The 24,596-nt window shown below is 35.5% G+C and overlaps 1 protein-coding gene across 2 annotated transcripts; it reads right to left on the bottom strand.

Annotated features, from left to right (window-relative positions):
* Nucleotides 1-1,497: 1,497 nt before the first annotated feature.
* On the bottom strand, nt 1,498-23,718 carry LOC103713119 (protein SEMI-ROLLED LEAF 2-like). 2 transcript variants are annotated; one of them, XM_008799929.5, is made up of 20 exons: nt 23,333-23,718; nt 22,351-22,491; nt 21,506-21,580; nt 20,612-20,727; nt 19,045-19,159; nt 18,804-18,932; nt 14,684-14,731; nt 11,971-12,173; nt 11,602-11,798; nt 11,155-11,447; nt 10,777-10,926; nt 10,206-10,685; nt 9,935-10,084; nt 8,288-8,363; nt 5,733-5,860; nt 4,735-4,935; nt 4,503-4,640; nt 4,300-4,428; nt 2,461-2,688; nt 1,498-1,847 (listed from the first exon to the last, which is right to left on the bottom strand). In XM_008799929.5, the coding sequence occupies exons 2-20, from the start codon at nt 22,483-22,485 to the stop codon at nt 1,707-1,709; spliced, it is 3,132 nt and encodes a 1,043-aa protein (XP_008798151.1). In that variant the 5' UTR covers nt 22,486-22,491; nt 23,333-23,718; the 3' UTR covers nt 1,498-1,706. The 2 variants fall into 2 exon arrangements, with proteins under 2 accessions (XP_008798151.1, XP_017699779.1); XM_017844290.5 differs by having other exon boundaries at nt 23,409-23,689.
* Nucleotides 23,719-24,596: the final 878 nt, after the last annotated feature.

Raw genomic sequence — 24,596 nt, 5'->3', positions numbered from 1 at the left:
TCTTTCTATTATTGTTATTATATTTTCTCCTTTTTCATAATTAATTTAAATGATTTTTTATAACTAAAATTTTGATTTGCTTTTCAGTATTACTGTTATTATATGTTAATGCGAATTTTATTTCAAGTTGAAAGGTCTTTATTTACTTTTGATATATATTTCTGGTGTTTATGGATAGGGTTGATGAGGATGATCATATTGTTAAATTGAAAAAAAATAGCAGCAGCAACAACAACAACAATAACAACATCAATAATAATATGTACTAGTTTGCCTATTTTATGATAGAATCTGATGGTGAAATATTTTTCTTTTCTTCACAATTGATTCAAACGATTTTGTCATAACTAAACTTTTTATTTATTCGTCACTATCATCCTTATTATCGAATTTGAGGATGATATTGATGGAACAATAACTCCTTATTATCACCTTTATTGCACGATAATGTGAATTTAGGTTCAAGTTGAGAGGTTCTTGTTTACTTTTGATATATACTTCTAGTATAGGCGGATAAGGTTGATGTGGATGATAACGGTGTTGAATTGGAGGAGACTATTAGTAGCAAAAATAAGAAAAACAATAACAACAATTGTAGTAGTAGTAGTAGTAGTTTGCCTATTTTATGATAGACTCTAATGATGAAATATTTCCCTTTTCTTCACAGTTAACTCAAATGATTTTGTCGTAACTAAATTCTTAGTTTGTTTGTCATTTCGTCTATATTGTATGTACATGTGAGTTTGAGCTTGATAGGAATCGAACGATTAACTCCTTACCCTGAATTACAGATCATTAACATGTTATCTTCAATGCCGAACATGAGCACTGTGAAGAAGCTGACCTTATCCTAGGGTCGCCAAGCATCAGGTAGCAAAAGAAGGCAGCTTGACACAGACCCGAAAAGCTTCCGCAACAAAGATAATGATGCACCACCTTGCTCTGTTGAGTAGACTGAGTCACTAGACCATGCACAAAATAGAAGCTTTATTTTCTCAAATACATCATTATTAAGGATATTTTGGTAATATGAGTATCAATCCAATGAATCAATGTAGGTACACAATTGACACCCATGTTACTTGGGATCTCCCAGTCTGATCTATTATTTGGGTTTAATTAGGATTAGGGCAAAGCATCCTTAAAAAAAAAAAAAACTTAAACTCAACGGTCATAATTGATAATTTCAGGTAATTGAAAGAAATGGTTAGTCCTTTGGGTCCTTCTTCATGCCTTAGTCGATAGAATTTTAGATCTACCATATATTTGGTGGATCGAAAGATGATAGCAGCAGGATGACCGTCATTTTTATAATTATTGTTAGTGTTCCTAAGGTATCTAATAGCAGCAAGGCTACAACCAAAAGAGAATGAGGGCATCCTCCATGCCATCGATGTAAAGAAGGGCCAAGCCCTCTGATCTAACTCCAACAATAGCATAAGCATTGTCAGATCGGTCAGATGAAGAAAAGATCACTAATCTAAATCTACACCATGATTAGGATTACTCAAAAATTATATATGTATGCAATAGATATAATGAAATGTCAAATCTATATGACCATGAATACAAAAAGTCCTGCAACTCTATATATAGAGGGAAGGCAGGAGCCGCCAAGCACCTAAACAAGAAATCTTCAAACTTATCTTTACATAATAATATGTACACAAGAGGTTTTAATACTAGCCATCTTCTGCATCACCATTTTAACAACCAGCAGCCCGCAGGAAGTTGTCAAATGGGCTTGACGCTGGGAGCTTGAACTGGGGATGGGACTGGAAATCATTTTGCAACAGTATGTTATCACCACATGCACTTGAGTTCGGATCTAGGAAAGGATTGCTAGTCTGCATTACAGAGATGTGAGAGTATTTAGCTGGCTGGAAAAGAATTATAACTAATTCAAAGTAAAAATGGAATGATGATCCAGAATGATAGGGTCCCTTTGGTTTGCACCATAAATGGTGGGAGAGAGAGTTTTCTTTCCACTCTTCTAGTTCCGAGAACAGAAATTTCTAAGAATTTCTTTTGTGTTTGTGCATGCCATGCGCACACGCGTGTGCATGTGTTTTTGCAGCTTACAGATACGTATACAACAAAACAAATATTTCTATAGTTTTATGCAGTAAAGTCCAAGGAAGTATAACTATAGTTTTCAAAGAGCAGAAGCAATGCAAGTGGGAAATTATTAAAAAAATGGAAAGTACAAGGATTTTTTTCCAGCTTTGCATAAAAAAGATGAAATTGCAAGGAGTAAATGGAAGCTTTGCGAGGTTGCAAAGTGTGCACTTAGTTGGATTTTAAAAAAAATATATATATATAATTGACATTCTCTGTAAGCAGATATGATTAATAAGAGTTGGAAAACAAGGGGTAAAAGAAGGATTAGTATTATAATCATGACTATATAGATGCTTATATGCCTATATTTACATGCATCCCATGAGGTAGATATTATACCTTTTGCAATTGATCCATAAGCAAATATGATGACCCTTTCATGTCACCTTGATCATGTAAAAGATCAGGGAATAATAATTCCTGTTTTTGCTGGGCACTCATAAAAGCAGACATTTTCTGTTGTTTTCCCATCATAAGAGCCTCGCAGTGACTAGCCATTTCTTTAAATGGTACATCAGGGGTGGTTGATACTGAAAATCTTCCAACTTGCAATGATGTCTCCAAAACCTGCACAAGTTTACTTATTGAAGCACATAATAATTAAAAGCGAGCATATTACTCAGAAAAAGTCTCCTAGGTATATGTACTGGGGGGGATGACACCTATTAAATCTTTCTTTTTATATATTTTCTAATTAAATAGTATCTACTGAGTTCTTTTTCATTTCAGCATGGTGACATGTGCCGGCACAGCAGCCCCTTGCCAGCACCCCTCATACCACTGGCAATTAAAACCTTGTCAGATATAATCTGGTTCCTACCTGTTTAACTGAGTATTGCCTATAATATGGAGATGGATGAGCTCAGGATGTTCAAAGCAACACATTTGTGCAAGAAAACTGACATTTAATTAATTTAGTGAACCCTTTTTAAATTAATAATTTATGGAGAAAAAGAAAAGGATAAAACATATACCTAATTGATAAGCACATTACATATTCAAAATATAATGTATATAGATGCATTAGCTTAATGTTTCATGACATTGTATGATTCCATTTTCAACATGCTGGAGAGTCAAATTTGGAAAGATAACATTAATGAAGATTTTTCAAGTAATCATTTAAGAACTCGACTATTAATGCTGATCATGTTCCAGTGCTTAGCTAATATTTAATAATTTTTTAAGCATATAACCAAGACTATAACATCCAACTTTAGTCCAACTATTTGGCTCAGTTCAGTGGATCCTCATTCGCCAACACTTCCTATTAAAGGCTACCTCTGATGTTATCTAAACTTGATCTTTACAAGTTTGCTATATGAACCTCCAAGAGCATGGAATCCTGAAACATTTGGAGACATTTGTCATTTTCTTTTAATTGATTCAAGGATATTGGGAGTACTTTACTGTGAAAAGCATGTAACTATCAACACATTTAAGCATTCACCTCTCAAAACTGCTCAATTTTCACTTAAAGAGTCCAAATAGATAACCAGATAAAATGTGTAACAGTGCCCTGAAAAATCAAGATCAATGTAGATAGATATTTATGTACACAGACACATTAGTTCAATGTTTCATGACATCGCATGAGTCTATTTTCAACACATTGGAGAGTCAAATTTGGAAACATATACATTAATGAAGATTTTTAACTAAACATTTAAGAACATAACTATCTAATGCTGATCATTTTCTAGTGCTTAGCTAATATTTAATAATTTTTAAGCGTATAACCATGACCATAAAGGCAACCTCTGATGTTATCTAAACTTAATCTTTACATCATGAACTTCCAAGAGCATGGAATCCTGAAACATCTGAGTCACGACATTTTCTTTTAATTGTGAACACAATAAAGCATTCACCTCCAACTGCTCCACTTAAAGAGTCCATGTTGATAACCAGATAATATGTGTAACAGTGACCTGAAAATCAAGGTTTATGAATTTTATCTCAGCTTTATTCAAATGGTCTCTTACGACCTTCAGATTATTGAAAAACTTATGTTCAGAATAGTGGAACAAGAGGGATATTTGTAAAGATTCAGCAACCACCAATTGCAAGTACGCCAGCTATTGAGAATTTGACAAAGAAGCAATTAGTAAGTATTCTTTTCTAATATCTTTTATGTATGAAAAAAGTATAAAAGAAGCAAGCGAATTGCAAGCATACTGTATCCAGAAGTTGATTGACACTTAGAAGATTAGATGTGTCACTGGGAAGCTGTGGACTGGGGTCTACTAGACCTTCAAATGCTTCAGTAAAGATGTCGACATCAATTAAGCTGGTTGGAGGTATGACCTGTAAAATAAAACGGGTAAATTCTGGGTCATGGAACTCCCAATCGGTCATTTAGAATAGTAAATATTGAGCACCTCCTCTTGAGAGTTGTCTTTTTTAGAGCCAAATGGCGGAACTTGTCCAGGAGCTTCCACAAACTGAGCCCCCAATGGGCATACATCATCAGGCAAGAAGTCACTTAGAAGTTGCTTTCTTATGGTAGGTAACTCGGTCTGAAAGATGAGCATAAGACAATAAGGACACATGTGATAAACAACTATTTTTCAACACATAGGCAGGAAAAAGAGAGTGAATTATAGGAGTTACATCTGATGAATCTCCTAAGCTGTTCAAAATTACAGAAACCATGGATTCTTTTAACTGGTTTTCTGTTAGTTCTACAGCTGAAAGAGATATCAAGGCACAATTGTCATCCTCTTTTGAACCATAAACTTTCACCAGGTGATCAGATGCCGTGTTCACAGCCTGTAGCTTGGAATCTTCAACCAATTGAAGAAATGGATCAACCTGAAACGAGAAACCCAACTTATAAAAGTAAAAACTATGTCTAGAGGAAAAGATGATCTTATTGGATTAGTAACTTCAGCTTTTTATGTGTATGGTCAAAATCTTGAAGAAAATTATTTGATTGACCATGATGCTTTAAGTTCCTGCACTTTTGCTGGTCGTTAGCTGAAACAATGAACTCAACCTAAAATTGATTGAAGATATTTGTTAATGATGGTTATTACCATAAAAATATACAAAAGTGAACACATGCCGCAGAAATATATCTAAGAAGATCAGGTAATGTGGTTTGACATGATATAGGTAACTGAATCACTTACAAGACAATAGTAATAAGAGATACTACAAGAAAGCTCAAGATAGATCAAAATTTATAGGTAACCAAATAAAACCTATATGCAGAGATTGTCTTAAAACCAAGATTTTAAATCCTGTGCAATGGAGCTGTCCCAGTTTTTCCATGGAACAGGACACACCGCCATCCTGCCCCTCTCGAGATTTGGGATAGGGTATGTCCTAAAACGTGCTAATCAGGATGCTGGGACAATGGTGGGGTGGTTCTGTCCCGACACTTGGGATGGCACCCTATCTTGGTGTCTCATGGGACATCCCACCGGGACTCAAGTCCTTGCTTAAAACAATATACGGAAACTCTGTGCTGGTTGCATGACAATCTCCGGGAAGAAATGTGTATCAGGTCCTCTAACATGCAACACAGACTTGGGCTGTCAAGATATTCTTAATGAATGGAATTACAAAGTTGACTCTAACAAAACCATAAACACTGAGCTGCATACCGTTTTCTCATTCAGCGATGACTTAACAAGTGGAATAAGAGGCTGCACATTGAATGCTTTTGAAGAAAACACAATCATAGCTGTTGCCAGCATAAATAAAGACCGGCGACGTGATGGCGGCAGTGAACCTACAAATAAGTATAAGCAGCATCAACATCTGCAACTGCTTGTTTATTATGGGATAAATAAAAAAACATTAGCAGTTATATAATAATCATATAGTTTTTGCAACATGTAAACTGCTGAAACTATCAATAACTGAAAACCGACCACAATAACTTCACTACCCTATCCAGCATAGAGTTGCTACTTCTCAACATTGTAAAATGGAACGAAGATACTCCTCAGAGGATCTAAATGTCCAACAAATAGTATAAGTGACAATCTAGACATAGCCACAGAATTTATTATTGCTCGTTTGAACAAGCACAGCACAATGTTTAAAGTTTAAACCTATAAAAGTTATGGATCAGAAGTACAACCAAAACCTTTTGGTGTAGTTATATCTATAAAAGGATATCTGAAGTGTTCTTGACATTTAACATACTTTTTTTCCTAAAGAATATGGTGGTTTTTCACCAGCACTCAGGTTTGAACCTGATACTTCCAATTGGAAAGATGGATGCCAACTGAGATACCGGTTACTGGCAATTTATTATTGCTACTTCATATTGTCGAACAAGCACAGCACAGTGTTTAAACCTATAAAAGTTATGGATCAGAAATGCAACCAAAACCTTTTGGCGTAGTTATATCTTCTGAGGATATTTGAAGTGTTCTTGACATTTAACTTACCGTTTTTTTATTGAAGAATATGGTTGTTTTTCACCACCACTCAGGTTTGAGCCTGAGACTTTCGCTAGGAGAGATGGGTGCCAACCATGATACCGGTTGCTGGCAACATTTAACTTACAGCTTGCCAACATTGTGGGTTTGTACTTTATGCCCATATTTGGGCCTTTTAGTATATTGACACCTTAAAGCTAAATATTCCCCCTATAGAAACTTTGTCCTATCCTTTGTCACATTTAGTGGCTGAGGAATTATAGAGTTACTCCTGGGTTTGATGAGCTTATACCATATAATCAATAAGACAGGTTTCCCTACAAGCTTAGTCATCTAGGTTTCATAACGAACCTTATCTTGCCAAAAATTGCCTTTAGGATGATTTCAGGTTGCGAGCACAGAATGTTCTCAAATTACAATTTATCATGTTTTACTCCATGAAGCAAACCCATATGGATGAAATATGGCTTGCATGCCAAGATGATAAATTACATAAATTATCAGTACATACTAAAGCTAGTTGATCAGAGCTATTAGTTCGCCATCTAACGGCTATTATGAGTTTATGACTATTAACAATGCTATCATTGCAGCCATATATTGAGATCTATAACCAAAATTTATCCTTTTTTTTTTACACAATCTTTGTTTTTTAACAAATAAAATTAAAATAACATATATTATGTTTACAATATTTTAAGTAATGAAACAATATTTTGAGCTATATCAGGCCAAACATGAGCAAGCTAGCCATAGCTTGCACTTGGCTTGTTTATATTTCGAGCTCAAAATCTTGGGTCATGTTTGGCTCATTTACTAATTGAACCGAATTTCACGCTGAACAAACTCTACTGATAAGCAGCTCATTTTTTTGATGTGGCAGTAATTCCTATTGCACAATAACTATTTTAATAAGGTACAGATAACTGTCAAGCTGATTTCAGCTGACCAATTGATGGTAACACCATCCATTATTTGTGTCCAAAATAAAAATAATAATGTCGTTATGTATGAATCATGTCACTGTCACAGGCAGATTATAACTGACACATCTTAGTTACAATGTTTAAAATCTGCTAGTATGCCTAGTACCATAGTATGTTGAACCGGCCGATTCAGCTCGTACTGGACCGGTCCGGTTTTCGACCGGGTCCAATTTAAGCGTGGAAAACGGTTCCAGCTTCAAACGGGTCGAAATTGAGCGGTACAAGCCCGGTAGTGGTGCGAATTGGACCGGCTCGCAGCGATACGCGCGCCCTGTGCAGAGCGCTCGCACTGGGCATTTAATGCCACATAGTGGCATTTAACGCAGCGCACGCTTCCGTGGGGTTTTTTCTGCGCGCGCGCTGTGCTCTGTTGGCCGGTTCAGTACCAGTTCAAATCGGTTCGAACCGGAACCGTATCAGTCCGGTAGGCGACCGGTACGCCTAGCGATATCGATACAGCATATCTTGCCTGGTACGTTATGCAATATAGTCAACCTCCCATATCTACTAATAATTACTAAACCAGATGACACACCCTATGTTGATGTGGATATATATGGGGTCAAGATAGTATGATATGATCAAGATTTCAAACCTCGATTTGATATTAACTTAGACAAAAAAAGTCTCACATGAAGAACGAGAAATTGTTTCAAAACTATTTCAAAAACCTATATTATAATGACAATGTTCTGTATAAAGTTGACAGGTCATCATTTTTTTATGACAGATAACAGATTAGCCATGTTACACTAGATACAAAAAATAATTTGAAAAGCTTACCTCCTCCTCCAAGCGAAATTCTCCTTAAAGAAAATGCAAGCTGAAAACTCCGAATAAGGGCCTCATGAATTGAGGTCTGAAAACTTGCAGATAGGATAAATTAGTTAAGAATAGCCGAACTGATAAGAATCCATACATAACATAGAATTTGAATTGTTTGACATCAGCTTGTGAAATAACTTGTGAAATATATGGTGTGCAGTAACTTTCACAACCATAAAAGATGAAGCACGCCAGTGACATGTACCATCGGAAGTTGGAAATTATAATCCAAAAAGGGTTAAAACATCAAACTATTGTAACTACATGCATCAAGGTGGAAATTAGAAGTAAAAAAAGATAGTACCCTTCTCATAAGATTGGAATTACCACATTCAATATATAACGTGTTATCACAAAACATTTTCTTCAGTTCTTTTCCTTTTTTTTAGGAAGCAGTGAGGTTCCTATTCTGTCAACATTTCTTCCTATATATTTATTTTGGCAACATTATCAAAGAATTCATAGTATTTTATGCAAAATTTGTAGTACAAACAAAGAATTTACTACTTGCATCACATATTTTAAGTATGTTAATCCCTGTATAACCAACCACTCTCAGATGCCTTCCAATAACTCTCTTGAACTTTTAGCAAATTACAAACTTTTATCCTGAGGTGAATTAATCCTGAACCTGAGTGCATGGCTGTCCCAACTCACTTCAATGTCGTGCATAGGACATGAAGCCCTATAGCAAGACTGGAGGTCCACTGATATTCCATCATCTTAATTTGCTAAAGTTGCTTCCTTAGACCTCATATTTTCAGAAAAAAAAAATTGATGTGTTTGTAGTTTTAGATGTTTATATGTTATCTACAGTAGGAACGGAGATCCCACAGAAAGATTAAAGTTTCAATGTTATCCTTTCCTCTCTCGTCACTTTACAAATTTAGTGTTAAGATGGAAAAGTCAAAGTCTCAACAAAATTCCTTCTTTTTTTCTTTTTCTTTTTTCTTTTTAAAGCAAAGATGTGAAATCTCATTGCCTACTCGTAATGGGAGATTTTATAAAGCCGAAAAAGAAGTCGTTTGCAGGGGAAATTTTATAAAGCCAAAAAAGAAGCCATTTACAGAAAAAAGAAGCCTACAGAGAGAGTAAAATCCAGTACTTCAATCATTCAAGGTTTTAAGGATGCAACCACGTTCCAGGATCAAGGAAAAGCTCTACAGGAAATAAATCAAGTAGATACAAGCAGAGTGAGCACCATCCATATTGCAATAATATAACTGAAATTTGATTAGATCACTTTTTTGTTCAGTTTAAATAGAATTACAAATTAATCTTTTCTTCTTGTCAGGCATCACTTTCCAATATAAAGCAGGTTATAATTTGTCAGAGCACAGATCAAGGAAAGCTAATGTACTGATTAGCTTTTCCTTTCTAATGTTTCCACATGAAATATAAAAAGAAAGAGATAGTTTCAGATATTCGTACAGCTCAAACGTAATATCAGATAGTAAATAAGATAAAATCTCATACAAAAATTAGTGCACAGACCATTAAAAAATAACAATACCATCAACAAAATAATAGTATAAATATTAACTTAAAAATGAGAAAATGGTAATGGCAATGTTTCAGCATTATTATGAAATAAGGTGAGATTACCTTTGGTCGAGAAAACAACAATATCAGACTATAAGTATGAGCAATAGCTTCATAGTTTTCAGGAGTATTTTCAGGGGAATTGGCCTGAGCCCAAATGGATGAGAGCATTAGTGTGATTTGGCGACTGCTCAATCTTAGAGAAACTGGGTCCTGGATTCCATGCATGGAGAAGAACCAAGTTGTTGTAATACAGTGAATATTTCAGGAATTCAGTGAATGTATTCAAGTGGAGTAGCAGATAACAAAATATGATAGAGAATAAAAGATGTACCACTTCCTTCTTTGCATTATTCATGGAAACATTTTCTGCTGTTACAGGTAAAGGAGAGCCTTTCGTGCTAAAAACATGACTTCGAAATGACTGTAAGCGAGGACCTTTCATGCTGCGATTCCGACTTTTAGATGAGGGTAGCGTATAAAGATTTGCATCATTGCTGCTCATTTGTTGTGCATCATAACCATGAGAGTTTTTATCCAGACTTTCTTGGCAAGCATTATCTCTCAAGGAGTACTTTTCCCTTCTTAACTTCTCGAAAAGAGCAGCTGAAGATGAAAAGACTGACACAGTCCTTGAGAGTGTCCTTCGAAGATCATACATCATCTGTGATTCTGGAGTAGCTAAGCAAGGATAGGGCCATACAGAAGATGGAACAAGAACAACAGAAAATATACGGTGAGCCCCCACACGTGTTTCATGATCTGGGTGGACCATTGCTAAGAGCAGTTGATGAAATAAAGCTTCAGGAAATGCCTGCAATAACAATGAAATATAAATAAATTAACTAAATTAAGCATTACATAACATAAATAGATTTGCCCAAAAATGTGTACCCTTGACAAACCTTATTCTGATATGACAAATTTGGTACTGATGCAATTATTTGAGCCGTACGATATACTGCAGAGATTGTTGACCTAGCAACCTGTATGTTAGTCGAGATATTCTCCAACATCACAGCCATCATGTCAAGAACAGGTCCTGCATCACCAACCTGTTTAACAAAGTCAATAGCATATATAAACCTATTAAGCATCTTCAACACTAATGCCAAATTCACATAGAATTCCTGGCTAAAAATATTTTCAACTTTGTGCATTTCTACCAGAACCTCCAGCATATCCAAAAAGCACAGCTAATATTCATAATAATTACAAAACAGAACATGCAAATATATTCTAAAAACCTTCATATTAATGGAAAATCAGATAACAGACAGTACCTTTTTAGATAACCGAACAATGCACTCATCTACCGCTGTTTGAAATTTATTATTCCATCTGATCATGTCATCCCCCAAGTCCTGACTACCAAGTGTACAATGCATCGTTTTCCGTAAATGCCTCACAAGATCACTTATTGCACCTATAATTGCAACAGAAGCCTGAGCTTTTGATTGCCCAGCAAGGCTGGCTGTAACTTCAACAATGTTTAGCTGTAAATCAGGCTGTTTTAATACAGCCTTGTGCTCAAGATGCTTGACCATTATAGATATTAACAAATGTGTGTTTTGCCCTGTAAAGGAAAAAAAGAAAAGAAACACGCTAACCATTTTTCTTGGATATGATCATAGTAGAAACTCCTTGTAAGAAAATCTGTATGGAATTCTCTGATTAAAAGATAATAGAAAGTATACTGCAAATTTATACAATTTTTTTACAAAAATTACCTGTCTTTTCCATTAATAACTGCATATCCATTAAGACAACCAGCGCAAGCCCATTTTGTGATGACCATGAATTATTACTATCAAAATATCGAAACAAAGACTCCAAAACACGCCGCACAGTGGTGGCTTCCTTGGCTAGCTTGGCCATGTTATGCACACAAACCCTGGACCAAAAGTTGGGGTTCTGGGCTTCATCCCTGTTGAATGTGATTAAAAATGAGTGCAAGTAGAAAACTGATGAGCAGAATACAAGAATGCAAGCAATCATGCAAACAAACATGAACACATACATAAACGCACAAACAATTGTGCACACAAGCACGAAGACAAGTGAAAGTCATTAGTGGGCAATAGCTCATAAACTCTTACTTAGTCAAACAGAGTTCTCCTTTTTCATTAAAAATGCTTCTCCAAGATGGAACCCTTGACATGACAAACGGCGAGGGATCTACATGACCCTCAGCTTTAAGGACTTCTTGAACCCATCGGCTCTGGGAATCTTTGCTGCTTTGATGAAGATCCTCTGATTTCTTTTGGGGGCCCCCATAATTTTCCAAAACTATTGTAACTACCTGTAGTGATAAAGAGACAAATATTTTCAAGGAAAATTGAATGGAACAATTATCATTTTTTCCTCATAGCAAGTAACAACAGAATAGGGTACCCCCAAGGCTCTAAGCCTCTAACATTAAATATCATCTTCACAAGGCTATTTTGTTCAAACTATATGATAACAATTCAACTCAACTAAGCCTAACCTTAAACTAATTGGGGTCGGATACTGAGATATCAAGTCCTTCCTTACTATTTCCTCCGTTCCGCTTGGTTTAGGGCCATATTTTCTAAAAGATGCTGAGATATCAAGTCCTTCTTTACTATTTCATCCCATGCGATTTTCGATCTATCTCTACCCTTATTCATATCTTCTACATATATCGAATCAATCCTTCATATTAGTACATCCCTCGGCCTCCATCATACATGTCCTTCTCTCAATTTGTCATTAACTAGTACTACCTTCACCTTTTTATGAATGACCATGTTATTCTATCTTTTCTTGTATTACCATATATCCACCTCAGCATTCACATTTCAGCCAATACACATCTTGTGCACATATTTTCTAACTGTCCAACATGCGGTACCATAAAGCATAGCTGGTCATATGGCTAGGTTATAAAATTTTTCCTTTAACTTGGCAAATGTCTTATGATTATATAATATCATAGTTGCACTTTTCCATTACATCTAACCCGCGTTAATCCTACATATGGCATCCTCTTCAATCTCCATTTTCTTATGAATAATTGATCCTAAATACCAAAAATGATCATCCTTAGAAATTTCATAATCCTTAATTTTTACTCTGTCTTCATCTTTATTTCTAATTTTAGTAAAATTGCAGTCCATGTGTTCTATCTTGATCCCACCTAACCTAAAATTCTTGGATTCTAATGCACTCCTCCATAATCTTAGCTTATGAAATTTGTTACATCTAATGCAATAGATATTGAGATTTATTGCAACTACTAATGAGGATTACAGATAACTCGATAATCAATGGAGAAATAGAAAGACCTATGCTTTATACCTCACCTATTACCAAGATAATAGATGTAATCAATGATACTTGCCTACTTGGAACTTAAAATCCAAAAAACTAAGTGCGAAGGTGAGTAGAAATTACCAGTGACAGAGTGACAAGTATCTTTCAGTTGCTCGCAGTTTAAATAAACATGGTGAAAAAAGTAGAAGATACCCAATTTTGGAACAAGTCTGGCACTATAAAGAATGTTCCCTACAATAAACAATACAAAAAACAACTAAAGTAAACTGAGCACAATCACAACCAAGAAATTTAATGCCATCTAAATTGGGTACATTTTGTATCATCTTGTCTCATCTAAGTCATATCCCTATTGCTTCAATCTTCAGAAATTCATTCACAAAGCTTCCATCCAAAGTTCTATGGATAAGAAACTTCACTAGAAGTCTAGAATGATCTTTGTCGTTGAATAGCCATGAATTGATATTCCCCATTATTCAATTCAAATGTTAATATGACACTAGAGCTACCTTTGTTGGACGCTTTCTCAACTTCCTAACTAGCATCTTACATCTTTTCTTTATTGTTTTACACTATATGCAAAAGCAAGGTTCGCCGTATCGGTACCAAACCCCATACCAGTGCCACACTAGCATAGCGTCGGTACGGTACAATGCGAGATATTCTATGCTCCATAGTCAACTCCACAGGAAAGTGTTGGATGATGATGATGAATCAGCTAAACTGCAATGATTTAGAAAAAATGTACCAATTTCCATACTACATAATGGTCAAAAAGATCAAAGGGCGCTTTTGAAGGAGAATCTTTGACCTAAGATCAGATGCACAAGGGTTTAAAATTGAGATATTTGGCATTTGTTGTTTTCAAATGAACTTTGCAAGGGATCAAAAGAAAAGTATTGGATTCATTTGCACAGTGTTTTACAAGACACTATATAAAAACATGTTATTTATATTACAAGAAATCATTAGGAGCTAAAGTTTTAGGCACCGAATAACACTCTATCCCTGAAGTGAGATCTTATCAAGTAGGCTAAGTTGACCATTTCTATGGGCATTCATTTAGACCATCGATGACCAAAAGCTGCATTCTTGAGGTTTATTATAAAAAGTTCCATAAAGTAGAAAAAGTAATTTCTTTTCCAGAAAACAAATCATCCTAGTCACAAGTTCGTGTCTCAACCAAGGTTTTAGATACTGAGTGGAAAGCAGGGCGGCCCACCATCCCAAGTATCAGGATGGGGCACCAACCCAAGTATTGGGATGGACAAGTCGAGAAATAGACTGGGACAGGATGGGATATCCATCATCCCCGTGTGAATACACGGGGCATCCTATTCAATGGAAAAACCAGCAAAAGCCCATCCCAAGTTATTTAAAACCTTGGTCTCAATGACATGAATCAATGGTTAACAAACAATGGACACAGATAAAATTTAAAGACAATGACAATGACAAAATCAATATAATACTAGATATTCAATTCAAGGAACAAAAAAAATTGAATTTGCTTACGTTGTCAAATTCTGCTGAGATATGGGAAAATTCACCCATAAACCAAACCTGTAATCACATGGAAGCATACAAAAGCATCAAGTAAATAAATATACAGAACTGCAGTTCAATAGATGGTGGAAATTTTCCTTAAAAAAACTGATAGACTATGAAAATACAAAGACAATAACATTCAATAAGACAAACATGAAGCTGTAAAAACTAAGAGTGAAACCCAAGAGAAGGGGTTCTTCAAAATTTAAAATAATTAGTCCTTTCAGAAACATTCATTGCACCAGTAATTAACTAAACAGAGGGCATTAATATTTAAAAAATATACTTTAATACTTTACAAGTATGGATTCCAAAACAAGAAATACAATAGAAAAGATGCATCAGGCATGTAAAAAGCCACAAATCATCTCAAAGCTATACCGGAACACTGAACCATAAGTGCACATTAAGATAGTGAAGCTTTCTGGTGGTGCATTCACATGGAATAGATAAAAGCACGATAAAATTAACTGGTGATAATAATTAATTCAAATTATTTAATTTTATTATAAATAAACATACATACTAGTTTGAAAAACAATTCTATTTGTTAAAAAATAGAACATTATTATTAGATTATATATGCGCTGTATAAAGATATAACATAACCACCTAGAAACCTAACATCCAAAGAAAAGATTTCATTACATAAGCGGGACAATTAGAAAATGTCCATACACCTACATATATAAATATGTCCTCAAGTGTTCTCTCAAGATACATCCTTGAGCGTGCACTTATGTGCACACTATATGAAAAGCTAAATGTATATATAACAAGTATTAATAGAAAAAAATGGATGCATTTCTTCATTTTATCAAAGTCCGCCCCCCCCCCCCCCCCCCAAAAAAAAAAAAAGAGAAGAAAAGGTCTCCTTCCTTATTGTTAGAGAAAGGTAGCACGATAGTCTGCACAAGTGTACATAAGTTGAAGTATATGCTTGCTGCATATGTTTGGCACTGATGTCCTTTATTGCTCGTATAACTGCATTAATGCTTAAAAGTATGGTATCTGCAGTGATAGAGAAGCTTCTGCAAGATATCTTTCTCAATTCCACAAACAATGTAAGGGCATTCATTTAGTTTGCAAAATGTTGCTATGTGGTTCTGCAATATGCCAAACTTGGTACGTGATGTTGTGGTCTGTAGTAGTTCTGCTCTACAAGTATTAATACATGGAAATGGAGTCAACTGAAGGCATGCCCCTTTGAGATGCCTCCTTAAGATTGTGCACGTATAATATGTGATCTCAGATACTTGTTTACTGAGATTTAGTAAAGAATCCAAGTGATAGACATTTTGGGACACTTCAGGCTTCCACCTCACCTCATGAAGAATTCGAATCCCTTGCTAAAGCCTCCATTTCTGAAAATTATCATACATACAACCCTAGAATGGTATTGTTTTCTCATTTAATTTAACTCTACTAATTCCTTGTGAGAGTGTATATATATGGCTTTATGCTGTAAGCTCCATAACAAAACGAATTTCTTTGTTGTGTTGCTAGCATTCGATTAGTATGTCATATGCAAAATATAGAGAAGTGTGTGCAAATCCCAGATCCCACTGGGATTTTGGACACCAACTTGAGAGATTCTTTGTAGCATACTCAGACTGCCAACAAGTTTTTCAATAGATTCTCCCTTTTGGCTAGATAATACTGAACTTGACACATTTTTAGTTGTTCCTTTAGCAGACCATTAGGAACATGAATATGCCCCTTCACCATCTTCTCCAACTGCATGCCTTGCCTATTAAGTTGGTGGTCATACGTCGTCATGTGTCTTTTGGTTTAAATCTGTAAGATTCATCATTTATCAAACACATCAGTTTCAAAACTTATAGAGAGGGATTTTCCTTTACCTACTTTTACTAGTTCCCCTCATATTTTGAATCTTCTCCCAATTTTTGGTTGATTTTTTGAATCTTTTGGTTGTTTTTCATTTTTTTTCTTTCTTTAAATTTAGTTTCCTTTTCCATGTGCAAGAAATTTATCGGTTAAACTAAGTCCATGTCCTTGATCTCTGAAGTTCTTCACTGATACATATTGATTAATCCATCTTTTTTGGAGCTTCAACCTTAGATTACTTAACCTTATTGCTCATGATCCACAAACAGCAATTTTCATCATTGATCCACACTACCCTACTATAAATGTAATACATTTAAGTTGCAACTTTAAGCCTTATTTAGCTGTTTTTCTAGGTGTTCCTGTTCTAGAGTCCACAACTGGAAGCATACCTTTCTAATTTGTCAAACCCATATTGGCTGCCAGAATGTAAGCTCATAGTAACACCTTGAATATAAATGATCACACTTATTTTTATACTCCATATAACCCTGGAGATTATCTCAAGATCATAAAATCCCCTTCTCTTATTTTAGGGTTGCAACATGCTCAAGCTTTAGCCTTCTTCCTTGGACCAGACACCCCTCCAGCATGGTGGCAATGCATTCTTAGTGGATTTCACCGTCCTTTTTTCATAACTAGGTAGACACACTTCTTGGTTTCAGATCATCCTCATGTTATCCTATTCATGGTTTGCCGTATCAGTCGATACCAGTGCATACCGACCGTACTGTACCGAACTCGTGCGCGGTTCAAAGGGCGTACCGAGTTTTTTTTTTTTTTTTTTTTTTTTTGCTGAAACAAAAGGGTAAAGGGGGGGAGGAGAACCTCCCCCGCGTAGCAACCCCACACTGGGCCCCTCTCCCACCGGGACATGTCCGATACGGGTAGAAAGCACCCCCCTACCCCCTCGGAGGGAGAGGCATACTTATATTTCTCATACCCTCCCCACCTCGCGGGCGGCCCCACCTACGTGGCAACCCCCTCACAGGCGAGTTTCGGTACGCTGAACCAGTCCCTATACCGGGCATGCAAACAGAGTAATAGGATAATACTAATACGGGGTCCAGTACCGAGACGGCAAAACTTGATCATATCTTTTCCTTTTGATTTGGCTCGAAGTTTCTGACTCCTTAGATCCACAATACATTCTTGGTGCTTTTGTATTTGTTTGCTTGCACTCAGCATAGCCTTACTTGTGTATCAGATTATATCAAAGTATTCACCTAGTCACCTTTCATGCAGCTTCCTCATAGCTTTTTTTTTTTTGCTAAAGAGCTTCCTCATAGCTTCAAAGATAGTTCTATCACATGATCATGGCCTCTTTAAACATGCTTCACCTTCTCAAAACACATATCACTAATCTGCTAGTTTATCTTGTCATCAACCAACTTGGCCAGACAATTTGCTTCGCTGCTAGCAAGAATCTTATCCAGCATCAGCATACACCATCATTCTCATCAGTTTGGTACTATGGTTGTACATCATCAAGGTTATTAATACAAGTTATCTTGGTGTATACTATAGAACAAGGATTCTTCAACTAGTCAATGTAAATTCTTCCAGATGCCTTCATTATGACTTGTGCTTTTCTCAGTACCATCACAACATGCAAGCAAACCTGCCATGTCAGCAATATTGCACCTTCATCAATCATGTTCATCTAGAAGATTGGTTCTTTTTTGCATTCATGACTGCTTATTATTGTCCATGAGTTCTCAAGCACCATCTAGGCTCATCTTGCAAATCTGGCATACGGGCCACTCTACATTTGATTACATCGCACTACTTTTGTTATACTTCCTCTGTATGCTATCCTTTCACAACAAGCGTCCATCATATTCTGCTTCTTCTATTCTTTCTTATGGCTAAGTAGATTCCCTTTCATCAGCAAATGATAGGAAAAGTCTCAGCTCTTTGTTCTCTACCTATATTCATTCCATTTTTTAACAATATATATGCCTATCTATCAAGATTTTACTGTTTATAAGAATAACAAGGAAACATCTTAGATTTATGTTATATGATACAAAGTGAAGTTTCCACTCACTATATGGGTCATATAATAATTTTTATTAGGGCAAAAGAAAAAAGGAGCAAGAACATGTGGTGCTTTATAATAAAATCTTTCATACCCTAGGCCATCATACATGCTTAGATCAAGAACTTGGAAATCTGAAAACAGGGTGAAATGGGTCATATTTAAAACTATTAACAGTGTAATCCTTGGAACAATTACCATGGAAGAAAGGGCCTGCAGCGCTGCTGCACGCAAATGCTGTGCCCTCTCATCCTCTCCCACTTCTTGAGCCAGATGACATAGTCTAGGAATCAGTCCTTCCAAATTGAACTGGTATGTACCATCCACCTGACATATATCAATCAAACAGCATAAACTTGGTCTCTTAAGAAATGACACCCCCAGCTTAATTCATCACTAGCAAAAACCTTATGTCAACCTTCCAAACTGAAAGCCCTACCTGACTATTAACAAAATCAAAAAGAGTTTGGCATCCAATAATTTGCATTTCATCCTGTCTTGTTTGATCCAAAAGAGTATGTACGACGCTCAGTAAGCTAGTCGCAAACAGTGGCCTGTAATGGATATAGTCTAATTATTGTAGTCCATTCTCAAATAAACACAATAGATGCTAAGTGAAAATCTCAAAGTAATAATCACAAAAATATTAAGGGAGATCAAGAAGCATATTAAAGATGAGCATAATACATAATCTGTTCGACATATCAAGAAGAATATGCATGCAATTTGGTAATAATGAGGTAAGAATTGCATAAATGTACTTCCATCCATCACATAATCAATCATAGGAAATTTAGTCAGTGACATTCAGTCATATAACAATGTTTGTCATAGTAAAGTTTGCCTGCAATCAAAATTAGGTATAGCAAATTACGAACACTTTATTGCAATATAATGAGATTAAATATCATGATCAAATTAAAAATGCAGACAGAATCTAAAAATACAAGTATTTAATATTATATAGTCAGGGCAAGACAGTTTAATTGAAATGTGGTAGCCATTCTTTTGAAGAAGAATATCTATGAGTTGTGGCAAGTCTAGGTATTAAGCATATCAAGTGAGCAAATCACAAATCTATATCTTTCTTGTTGGTGCCTAAACACCTTGTCTAGTTATAACTACAGGCTCTACTAATTCTTGATTATAAATCTAATGCTAACTTGCTTTGATTATCTAGCATCATAATAGTTGCCTGTTGTATTATTTAGTTAAATTAGTGAGCTTGTTTCTCTTTGATCAATTAATGTTATTGTATAATTTGCAAGGAAAATTTATATTTACAATGTGGAAGTGTTTTGTCTACCGTTATTCTTTAGATTCTTTTGATTTATCTCTATACATCCAATTAACATAATATAACTATGACCTTAATTAAATATCCACTAACATTTTTCATACAATCAGCCTCTCCATAGCTGCCTAAGTTCTATGAGGTCCCCTATTTACAATCAGCCTAAGTTACAGTCGCCTTTTACAACACAGCAATTAACACCGGATATACTACTAAATTGAATATTGGCAGTCTGCCAGTATGTATTTAGAGGCAATGGATGTCTTCACAAATCCAAGTAAAACTTACTTGAAATACTTATATAAGGAAACTTATATCATTGTCTGTGACTTGCTTCACTAGCGAACTTGCCAAATGAGAAAGACTTGTTATTAGTTATATATTACTAGATATGATGCAGCTGCTTTGCCTTTTTTACTTCCGTAAAACGATAAACGGTTTGGTGTCCTTTTGGTCTTCTTCTGATTGGCATATGTGACATGTTGATTTGGCTCTCAACAGATATCTCCATAATGACCATAGGCAGGCATGAGGCAAGGAGAATAGTAAAAATTAAAAAGGGATTCAAGAGCTACTTCTGTGGGCAACAAATATGATGTTTATTCAGGGAAAAGAACATGGCATTCTGCAAGCTTGCTTGAAAACACAGTTCCACAAAATGCAGCACATCAAGAAGATAACAGGAAGCATATAACTAGGAATATAAACTTACATTTGCTCCCTACAAGTTAGTAATAATTTATGGTAAATGCACATGATAATTTTTGCAAAGCTGAAGTGCTCATTTCTCAATTCCCTGTAACACCTTTGCTCCAGATAACTTGTAATCTGTTAAAAAAGATAAAGACAATGGCAAAAATGTTAAGGAAAAAGTATTGGTTGATAATGTGTAACAAATCATGGAAGAAATCTAGACAACTATAAGCAATGGCTAGGAGCAGATATTGAAGTTATAAGTACAGGAATCTCGGTCAGGAATTCAAGTATAACTTTGATGATCAAAATTTTCACTTCTGGATTGTATAAATGAAGGAAGAAGTATATTAACTTAAAAGATTCAGATAGCAATAACTCCTATATTGGACTAGTGATTTGTCATTTCAGTTGTTAATTTATAATTCGTTATTCTTTATATTTAAAAAGAAAAAAAGAGAACCAATTAAACATGTCACAAGAGCATCCTGAATGGTTTTAAAACTCCTCAAGAGAGAGACATGTAAAATGCAAATGTGTTATATGCCCACTAGGGTAACTGAAGGTGTCTGTTTTACAATGGCACCACTGTCACAGAAAATACAAAAATATACAAGCTTTTGATGAATAACACTTATTAGTATCAAACAAAAAGAAAATGATTCAAAATATAATTTGGTGCAAATCTCAAGAAAATTCTGGACGATTACCAGTAGGTCATTTTTTTTTTTATCTTCAAAGAGCTTATCAACAATATATGGTAACCAACATCTTTGATCATCCTAAAGCAACAGGTAGAGTGAAACCATCTTAAATGAAGAAAAAATGACCACGTATATAAAATTTTATTATCTAATAAGCTTACTTGAGAGTGCTATTTGTTTAGGTGGTAATAGAAAAAGAGGAAAATTACCTTTGGGATGCGTAGTGGATTTCTAGAAGCGTATTCACACAATTTGCCAATCTTTCTATCATTTGGTTCTTCATCCTGCAAGGCAGTTACCAATAACTGAATACTTATAGAAGCATATATTAGCATCTTTGTGAAACAGCCTGTCAGAAATCTTCAAAAATTAATAATAAAAAATTTTGATTAGTCATATATACGACTGTTCTGCTGAATTTATACTTGAAAAGTAGCCTGATGAGCCTGACAAAGTTGAACTTAGATCGAATTCAAATAAGTTAACGAACCATGCATGCATGTGGCATGCGCGCTTGCACGCACACAATTACGTATGTTGTATGTGTGGAAGTTCCAAAAAGAAAAAGCAGCAATCGGACCGCATTATAAAGTTTATCAAATGAATGTATCCATGCAAGAAATGCTCAAAAGATCATACACAATCCCTGTTGCAGAACTATATATGCTCATGATAGAAATGCAAATTTTTTCTTAGTCCACTGCTCAGGAGCAGATCTCTAAACTTTAAAGTTTCATATACAAGAATAGTAATTGCATAATTTACAAAATGGAATGTCGTGTACTCTTGTGACAAATTTAACAAGCCCTTTTTCATCACATGAGAACATATTGAAGTGTTATTATGAGAAGTCTATTCTCGAAACTATAATTCAGGAGAATGAGAAAAAAAAAAAAAAAAAAGAAAGTATGTTGCTAGCATTAACAAGTGGCATAATCTTAATGGTGTCCAAAGGTTGCCCAAGAAGGAAGTAAGAGATGGAATAAAACCTTACAAGCTAAAATATGAGTTGTTCAAGTAAAAGGAGATCAATATAAAAGGTATGTAACCAGACCTGAGTTCGAGGAAAAATTTCAACTAAAAGCTTCTTGTAACGCTTCACTGGCTGTCTAGACCTTGCTCTCAATGCAGGGCAGAAGAAACACAACCTCCCACATGCAGGCAAAACTTTTCTTGACATCACACCCATCTTGTACTGGAAAAAAGAAGGGGACAAAAAAAGAAAAGAATAAAAAGCTAAGATGTGTTGCAATATATTTATTTTTCCTCTCAACTAATAGATTCAAATTTGTTTATCTAGAGATTCTAGACTAGCACGGATAGTGTTGAATGTCAGTATGCAGTATATGTTGAAAAACATCATCGAATCATGAAATAGATTCTACTTTCTCCTTGTTTTGTTTATATTTTTATCATCTTCATGAAAAGATCCACCAAGAAACAAAGAAGAACAAGAAGGAGGTAGAACGAGAAGGAGAAGAAAAAGAACGAGGAGAAGGAGAAGGAGAAGGAGAAGGAGGAGGAGGGGGAGGAGGTGGTGGTGATGGAGGAGGAGGAGCAGAAGAAGAAGAAGGAAGAGGAGGAGGAGGAGTAGAATCTGCTATAAAGTTCGAGTAATCTACTAAAAGACAAGGTAACATGATGACTGGATGTGTTTCAAAGATTGAAAAGGGATCAAAGCAAACGTCAGGGCAATATCCAATTCACCTCAACAAACCAAGAAATCAAGAACTCCTAAGTCCATTGATTCTAAAACCATAATCTGACGACAAGGTCTCAATTTTTCGCATATGAATTTTTCTTAATCAGAACCTTATCTCACGTACGTTGAGCAACCACGGCGCAAAATCTTCGCATAGAAAGATAAAATCATATCTTGGGGAAAATGGCATAAAAAAACCGATGCATTATCCAGGAAAAATTGTTGGCAGTTCTTCATATTGGTCATCGCACAAAATAAGAAGAAATAAGGAATTCAGTGGTTATAAAATAACAAGTTCCGATAGAAAATTTATAAAGAAAAGAACGACATTTACCACAAGATAATATGGAAACCAAATAGAGTTCTTGAATTTCTTGAAAGAATACTAATGGAATTGAAGTGAATCTAACTCGAAATATTTGATCGTTTCCTGGATCGGGAAAGAGAAGACCGGAGAAGAGGGTGGAAATCCTTTCAAGAATCTATGCAATGAAAGCACCGGATCTTCCACATCCTCCACGGCGGAAAGGTTGGATAGATTCTTAAACCAAATACAAAACTCTCTCTCTCTCTCTCTCGCTCGCTCGCTCGCTCGCTCGCTCGCTCGCTCTTTGTCTTGCCTCTCCTCCCCTCGTCCCCTCCCCCTCCCCACGAGCCCGAGAGCCCGCCCTCCGCGGAGAATACCTGCACCGGCCGTTGTGGCAACGTCCCCCGCAGATTTAGGGGGCCCCTCCTCTTTCTCGCGGTCATGTGTGACCATTTGAGCCCGCAACGGCTAGCCGAGCCCAAGATTCATTATTTTCCTTTTATCTCAACCAAACTTGCTTTGAAAATTTTCCTCCATTGTACTAATTCTTAATCATTATACTTATTATTATTAGTATTAGGATTAATTATAAAAAAATAAAATATTTTGAAGTTTTTAATTTTTATCCGACATTACAATTTTGTGCGATTGATACCCTCGCTGTGAATTCCGTTTGATGGTCGTGATGGTCGCGTACCATCACACGCTATCAAAAAATTGCTCATATGATCCTTAATTAAAGTTTATGATAAAAATAAAAACTATATACAAGTTAAGAATGGTCGGTATGGTTAATTCTAAAAGTTTTTGGCAAATCAATAATTTTTTTGACAGCACACAAATGGTTGTACTAAATTAAAATTTAGGATAAAAATAGAAAATATGTACAAATTTATTTTTTTACATAATTTTTTTTGATAAAATAGCTGCTCACAATAATCAGGCATGCTAACAACCAACTAAGTCCATAATTAATCATTAATATTGATATTTGTGTACAGTAAGTGTACAACTTACGAAGGCATGGCCTAGTGGGCGAAAGGATTCCAATCCAACCCAGATAGTTGTGGGCCGGGCCAGGTGGGACCAATTCGTATCAAAATGAAAATCGGAAAGTGCAAAAAAAATAAAAAAAACAAAACAAAAAACCGGAAATCGCTAAAGATGGGTACAGCGACAACGGTCTTTTTTTTATTTTTTTATTTTTTAATTAAAAACTGGTATTTCATATAGTACGTGAATGAATATCCCCAGTAGAATCAGCATAAACTAAGTCACACAGTGCCTAAGG

Source organism: Phoenix dactylifera, chromosome 12, assembly GCF_051530095.1.
Source record: "Phoenix dactylifera cultivar Ajwa chromosome 12, Ajwa_hap1_PhDact_Kaust_v1.1, whole genome shotgun sequence".
Classification (NCBI taxonomy): Eukaryota; Viridiplantae; Streptophyta; class Magnoliopsida; order Arecales; family Arecaceae; genus Phoenix; species Phoenix dactylifera.
This window is presented reverse-complemented; position numbering and strand designations above follow the sequence as displayed.

What these genes read in the sequence shown, in the direction of transcription:
- LOC103713119 (XM_008799929.5), bottom strand. Translation starts at nt 22,485, where the DNA reads ATGGGTGTGATGTCAAGAAAAGTTTTGCCTGCATGTGGGAGGTTGTGT. An exon ending in TTGTTCGGTTATCTAAAAAG is followed by an intron (nt 10,927 to 11,154) that starts GTACTGTCTGTT and finishes TTTGTTAAACAG; the next exon opens with GTTGGTGATGCAGGACCTGT. An exon ending in TGTTGTTTTCTCGACCAAAG is followed by an intron (nt 8,364 to 9,934) that starts GTAATCTCACCT and finishes GCAAGTTTTCAG; the next exon opens with ACCTCAATTCATGAGGCCCT.